General features: G+C 44.7%; 1 protein-coding gene across 3 annotated transcripts in view; it reads right to left on the bottom strand.

Annotated features, from left to right (window-relative positions):
• LOC138015173 (kinase D-interacting substrate of 220 kDa B-like) overlaps positions 1-7,500 on the bottom strand; it is a 62,061-nt gene that overhangs the window by 409 nt on the left and 54,152 nt on the right. For all 3 annotated transcript variants that reach the window (XM_068862106.1, XM_068862107.1, XM_068862108.1), the window contains 5 exons: positions 6,306-7,500; positions 5,030-5,101; positions 4,023-4,225; positions 2,838-2,902; positions 1-1,689 (listed from right to left, as the gene is read on the bottom strand). The exon at positions 1-1,689 is cut by the window's left edge and continues 409 nt beyond it; the exon at positions 6,306-7,500 is cut by the window's right edge and continues 784 nt beyond it. In XM_068862106.1, the coding sequence (XP_068718207.1) occupies positions 353-1,689; positions 2,838-2,902; positions 4,023-4,225; positions 5,030-5,101; positions 6,306-7,500 (2,872 nt within the window). In that variant the 3' untranslated portion in view covers positions 1-352. The remainder of the gene's footprint in view (positions 1,690-2,837; positions 2,903-4,022; positions 4,226-5,029; positions 5,102-6,305) is intronic.

Raw genomic sequence — 7,500 nt, 5'->3', positions numbered from 1 at the left:
ACAAACCTCGAAGAGGCTTAGGATTTGCGAAGCGAAAACCCTTGAAACTTGTAGGCAACGTTCCATCCGAACACGCATTTCAACGAAATATATCTTCCTGTACCTATTGCTTCTTACGATGGAAGTTAAATACTTGATTATTGTTTTGGGTCACGAAACTGAGCTTAAAACTCTCCATCTTTACATACCTTCTGGTTAAAACAGTATAAAACGACACAATTCATCACTAAAACAGCACAAGAACGCCAGAAGATACATTCATACGTTAAGTATACAAAGTGAGAAACCTGATGCAAGAATTAACCCAGTTTGATCATCACAATGATTATCCTTAAACGGAGCGGTAATGATGTTACACGCACGTCTCACTTTTTATGTTTTCATCAGTGTTTTTCACCTCCAAGTAGGCAGCTTTCGCTCTCGAACTGTAAGAGCGGAATTTCGGTATTTTATGTTCATTCGTGCCGGCTGCATTTTTAGGCCTTGGACGGCGATGCGGTAACAACGGCTCGTCGCCTTCCGACACAAACGAAGGACTCGCATCCATCTGAAACCGAGACATGAGCGGCACCCAAGGGGAGTCCTCTTGCTCGGTAGGTGAGTTGTCCTCGATGGACGGTGGGGGAGGGGGAAACTCATTTGAGTCACGACTGTTGCAAATCAAGTCTTTTTCAGGGATTAACGAGTCTGAGGCTAGTGCAAAAGGCTCTGGTTCACTGTCCGTACTACCTTGCGGGCGCTTCTCGGACTTGGTGAATTTTGCTGGTTGTTCCATGGTAGCAACATCGGTGGGGAAGTAAGGCCGAGACGCATTATTGGGCTCTGGTAACGAGTGTTGTCTGGTCGACAGGCTAGGCGTTGATCTCTCACGACTTAAATCAACCGAGAATGACTGTTGAAGAGCTGAGCCAGATTTGCTGCTGCCGCTAATTCCATTTCCGGAAGTGCTGTTACTTCTTTTGACGGCCAGAGCAGATCTCATGGGTCCGTTTCTGTTTAGAGTAAGTACGATAGGCGCCGGACGATCAACATCCGTACTGTCCTCAGTCTCAAACAATAAGAAACTGTTGGAAGGATTACGCTCGCGACTCGATTCAATTGTCTTTACAGCCTGCAGACTTTCGCAAGAACACTCAATTCGATTTGTCGGTCTCTCCTCTTGTACGCCTGAATCAGCCGGCTGACCCGCAAAAACACCGTTTTCAAGGAGCGCGCGATCCCTTCGGTCCTCGGCCTCACCAAATGAGATCAAATCGTTCCCGTGGGGAGGAGGAGCTGGGAATTCATCGTCACCGTCATCACCAAATCCCATTGGAATTTCAGGTTGCGGAGGCAGATTAATATCGTCTTCGATTGAAATAAGAACACTATCCATGTCAACATTAATTTTCTTCATTGAATCAATGTCGGCTTCACTGTTTAAGTTCACTCCTTCTGCTTTTTCTTCATCGTCTGCTATTCCTGTGGTTTCATTTCTCTCCAACTCCGTTGCAGCCGTTTCCATAATCTCACCGTTTATGTCCCCCTCTTCGTCCTCGTCCTCCTCCTCGTCCTCGCTCTCTGGAGCCGAGGGAGGCTGGAGTACTATATCCGGGGCTTTCAATGACGGAGACTCGAACTGATGCTGGTCTGTTGAATCCACGCTGCTCCCCACGGGAATGGATAGAGGACTTGCCTGGTCCCATGCGCCTGTTTAGAAGATAAAATGTCAATTACCCTAAAAGCTTTTATTCCCAGGCTTCAAAAGACAGGCTACATCAGATCGCGCAAATCGCACCTTTTGTGTTAATCGCTTTTTAAGTACTGTAATTTGCATCCTGTCAGGAGCTCATCAAGGGGAGCTTCTATCTCCCCAAACTCCTTGAGTCAACCCTTTCCCCGAGGGGTTACGTTTATGCACACGTTGGCCGTGTAGCACTAACATGTCAACAGAATTAACCACGAGAGGGTGATGTGAAGTGCTATATTCTACACCCATGTAAACAACGTGAGCGTTAGCCCTACTAAACGGCTAACGTTTGCATAAACGTAACCCCTTGTACTTGTACATATTCATTGCCGTGAATTTGACATCTTCAATTCCCACGACCTGCTCTCGTCTGACCTTGTAGCTCAGTCGGTAGAGCAGCGGTAATCTAACCCGAAGGTCGTGGGTTCAATTCCCTTCCTGGTCAGGGGTTTTTCTGTCCTTTAGTGGGCCCATTTCCACTAGTAGGGCTAAAGCTCACATGGTTTACATGGGTAGAATATAGCACTTCACATCACCCTCTCATAGTTAATTCTGTTGAAATATAAGTGCTACACGGCCAACGTTTGCATAAACGAAACCCCTTGTACTAGGGAAAGAGTTGCCTCCTAGGCCAAGTGTGGGAGATGAGGCTCCCCTCGATGAGCTACTGATCCTGTATATAGTTTCCTCAACGCTGGAGTTCATGACTACACCGAAACGTAGGATTTTATCCTTTTCTTTTACTATCTTATGTGTAAATGCTAATGTTATTTTTGGTTTGTATAGAGTGTTTTCACTCACGTGATCAGTACACTTGTTTTTCCACCGAAACAGAAGACAACGTTTGCATGATAATAGAGCTCAATTCCCGCAGGATTGGTTAGGTACACCAACATGGCTGCCCTTCCATTGTTTAGATATACAAACATGGCCGCTGTGACGTCACGTGAAACAATCTATACGCAATCACATGATTTTGAGTGCAACTTGGAATATATGAGCACAGGGAAATTCTTTCAAAGACGAGGTTCCTTTTAACAAACAATGTTAAAGCAAGAGACGTGAATGAAAGAAAAGGACAGTCGTATGCATAGCGGGGTCTGCTAACCTGATGATGTCTTGAGCAGCTGGCAGTTCATCTCCCCGGGACTAAAGCATCTGCCATTACTATGACTGGAAGAAATGATTGAGGACGTCTTGAGATGACTATGGTCGACTGAAACCCGTGTGAACTCAGATACGGTCCCAGGTGGTGAAAGGCAGGGTCGTAACGAGGTATATTTTTTCGTAACTGATCCCATATTTTTACCCAAAATTTTGATCCCTGATCCCAAAAATGATGAGAATTTTGATCCCTGAACCCGCAAAAATTTGATCCCTGATTCCATGAAAAATACTGCTGATCCCGATCCCACGCGTTGTGACTCCAGATCCCAGGGCTGTGATCCCTGATCCCATATACCTCGTTACGACCCTGGAATGGATTGTGAGAACAAGAACGTAAATACGGTGTATGCCTCCTCAGCTTTTCGCGAAGGAACAAAATCCTCAACTACGAAGTAGTCTCCTGAAGAGTTGCAACTTTGAAGCGCGATAAACCATTTAAGATTTGTTCCGCTGCTTGCAAAATACTTATCAAGCCTTGCAATCGAGTAAAAGCCTGTTTCCCACCGCATACTCAACATATAAGTTTCCAAAGTTCGGAAAAAAGTTTCTCGGTAATACCAAACAAACTAACGGTTGTGGAGAAGACCACGTTCTTTCCGTTGTCAAGCAATCTCCCCACAACGAACGCTGAACAATGGGGAGAAAAGATCGCGTGCGGAGCCAACGGCCATTAGGTGAGGATTGCGTCACAAGCAAAACGCAATGTATGTGGCGGCTACACTTCGCAGAATGCAGTTTCATTTCCAGGGTGATTGAACACCGAGGGTTAAAATGGCCGGGTCAATCTTACAGTGCAACGCGCCTTACCGAGGCCACCCAACAAACTTTCACATTTGACAATTAACGTGTAAATACGTCAACAGCCCATGCAACGGTGTTCAACTTACAACTGTGCGAACTTTGAAGGAGGCGTGACTGTCGATCAAATTCACACATCCTGATTGGCGGACAATTTGCAAAAAACTCTGTTACGTGGCCACGGTAAGGCGCGTCGCACTGTAAATTCATATTGGTACCAATAAACATTGACTTTGCAGGGAAGGTTGCATGACGCCCCATGGGAATTAGGAAGAATAATGAGGAATAAAGATGTGAAACCAAGGGAAGAACGAAAAGATTCACGTACCACATGGTGCATTCCTGTGCAGGATAACGAGCAGACAGTACCCATGCGCGAAATAGCTGCCAATCACCGAATCTCATAGCCATGATCTGCCCCAGTTCACCGAGATCACATGTGGACAGCACTTTACCATTGATATTGTTTTCTGTGATGATGCTCTGGTAGGTGGAAATCTGCTTCTGATCCAAACCTTCTAGTTCAGCGATCTGAAGAATGCATTCAAATGATAGTTACAAAAGCAGCGCTATAAGTAACAAAGCAGGTTCTTTTCTAAGAACTTTGGCTTGGTTCCTAATTAACATTAAAAACACATTGGCAATACGAACAAAAATACACGCAATGCATACACGGTGATATTTAGAGCTTGCAGCTTTTTTGGACAGAGCATGGAAAGTAAAAATAGGGCGTTTAAGAAATGACAAAGCCAACAACAAAGACAACGGCAAAACAAGAAACAAGAATACCATTGGTTAAATAGGGGATATTACATGGCCGCGAGGGTATACGAACTATATTTGGCTATGAGGTCATGGCATACGGATCGAGCGTAGCATTTTACCATATGGGCTCTTTACACTATTCCTGAGCACTCAGAAGATGAAGTGTCGACAAAAAAAGTTAGAAATTTGCACAGAAAATTCTTCTAATAAGTTGTTTGCATTTGCTTTTCTGGCTGTAAGTAACTTGGATGTTATCTCCTCCAAAATCACATCGCACAGAGCAATAGGGCAGGACGGCCTTTCTCGTGCTAATGCGTAAAGGCCCTCGTACGAGGATGTTCTCAATAGTTTTACAACGAAGGCCGCGCGGGGCCGTACTGGTCATGTAATAAATGTACTTTTCCCATCCGGCCCTCCCACTCAGTCAATAAGTACACATTACTACATCGCATAGATGTAAGCCTATGTGTTGGCGAATACAATGCTTAAATGAGTTGATCTTTAACAGGCCTTCGTTTCCTTTTCTAGTGTAAACAGACTATTTGTCATGATAATTCCAGTTACACTGACCTGTTTGCAAACATCTTCGATGGTTAGAGAAGCTAGATTTGCTTTCTTGAAAGAACTTACTACTAACCCGGCCTGAAAAAGAAGGCAGAACGTTTACATTCTACGCCGTTTTTTTTACAGCCTTACTTTGTTAAGATAACTGCGATCATTTTCTTAACTCTCACTTCACGTTCAGTCACTTCTGGTCACTTTCACTTACGTTCAAAAAACGCGAGCAATTCGATGCTCACCTACTTTTGACATCCAACACGACGTGTCCCTTTAAGTCTACACATTTATTTTGCTCCTATTGATTTCCAACAATAAGTTGAGGGTAAAGTTTAGCATTATCATATTTAGCTTAGGGCAACCTTAAATGCAGCTGCTTATCCTTTAACAGGGCTTGAAATTGCGACCAATACAGTTACATTTGCGACTCAATTTTTTCCCTTTGCGACTAAAATATCTGAAGACGTCGCAAATTTGCGACTTGCTTTCATCTTCGCTCTTTTGAAACAAAAGGGTTTGCGGTTGCCACTTTGCTGCTCTTTTTACTAAAATAAATGACAAAATTATTTTGTTTCTCGCCTTGAGTTTTCTTTCAATCTGAAGATAGCGTATTTGTAATTTCGCTGCGATCTCCATTCCTTCGATATCATTGCCATTTTTAGCGGTTTCTTTCAACACAAGTATTCTGCGCTCATATTTTGTTTTGCTACACCACTGACAACACAATGCAGCGCGACGATTTTGCGACTAAATTTTGCGACATTGCGACTACATTTTCGTATCTCGTCGCAAAATCGCGACTGGATTTTTTCGCTAATTTGAAGCCCTGCCTTAGTGAAGAGCTGCATTTGGGGAACACCTTCTGACTCTAATTCTCTTTAGTATTATTACATAGGTCATGAAATGGTCAAAATTCTATGAGCTGATTGGTTGCCCTTGCGGTGATTGTTACGAGATGAACACCTAAGCGTTTTTTTTTTTTTTTCAAACTGATGGTCGCAACCCGTTTTGTCGAGTTGACAGACGAACAAATCAATTGTTTTAAGGACGGTGCTTACTATTGTTATTGCGCACACTTTCTGCGCATCTTGAGATACTCGGGTTTCGTATCAGTGATGCTTACTAGTACAGGGATACTTTTGCGCAGTCTAAAACTAACCGGAGAAAGGAGATCTTAGTAACTATTCTTGGTAACCAGAAAGCTGTTAGAGTGTTTTCGCGTTCACAAAGCCTGAAATAAAAAGATTCCTTGAATACAATATAAAGATATCCATGCTTATGTTCTCACCTGAAGATGAGGATTGCCTTTGCCCAAGCTTCCGGTGTCGGATTTATTTCCACACACTGAGCTCACAGACTGTAAAAATTCCACCATCTGCCGGCGAAGCGATGGATCTAAGTGAACAGTGCAAGGAAGGAAACGTTTCACATCAGCCGCGCTCAGGAGCGGGTAGTGACTGGCAAGGAACGTTTCAAAATACACTAGATCTCCGTCGACTGCGCAGTCGACTTCATTAATCACCGGCATGGCGGACAACGTGGCTTCGTACAGGTCTTTCAACGAAACGTTATCTTGTATTCGCGTATTGGAGTCTTCTACAAGAAGGACAAGCCACGAGGTCTTATATGGCCATCCATCAACGACACTCACCCAGGCCGCGAGCCGTTTCCACGAGTATTCAATACCGCGGGCGCGTAGGAGACGGCATGTCAAGGATATGATGTTCATTAGGCGTTTGACGCCCAAGGGGTTCACAGTTTCATTATCCGCCAACACTTGAGTTAGATCGGTGGAGAGTCGGCGGCGTTCCTTGAGTTCCAGCTCGCGGTCAAGTAACTTTTGATGATCGAGGCATTGTTCCTCGTCTTCGCGCGAGGCCGGTTCGTATAACATGGAGTGATGTAACTCTAAATCGGGATGCACTCGACTGTTTGCGACTCCGCCGTTGCAGTTATGCATATCGCGTGCCAGTCTGTGAGGGAAGCTGTTATGTGTGTTGTATTCCAGCATTTCTCCATCCCATTCCAATTCATCCGCAAGGACGCTCGATCGCTCGGGTGGAACAGCCGACACAGACTGTACCTCACCCCGAAGGTGGTCCAGGAGGGTGACAACCCCCGGGGCTAACACCCCGGTGTAGTTTGTCTTCGGTTCCGGTAGGTAAAACGGCAACTGGACGATGCTTTTCAGATAGTCCGATGCACTGATGTGCGACTCCCGCAGAATACTGCTAAAGCTTTGATCGATTGCTCTGATAATGACCCGCGGGTCTAGAGCCATTAAGATGATAAAGGGAGCTTCAGGATCGGTGAACAGCAAGTTGACTGAATCGAGAAGCTGCAGAACTTTGGATTGCTCTGAATTGTCCAATCCATCGATAACAATCACCACTCGTGTTTGATGTCTCGTAAATCCATCCACACAGTTCACCAAATCCGTTATCAGCTCGACTTCTTGTTTGAGAGCGTGTATGAAGCCCTCT

This window comes from Montipora capricornis, chromosome 9 (genome assembly GCF_036669925.1).
Source record: "Montipora capricornis isolate CH-2021 chromosome 9, ASM3666992v2, whole genome shotgun sequence".
Taxonomy (NCBI): domain Eukaryota; kingdom Metazoa; phylum Cnidaria; class Anthozoa; order Scleractinia; family Acroporidae; genus Montipora; species Montipora capricornis.
This window is presented reverse-complemented; position numbering and strand designations above follow the sequence as displayed.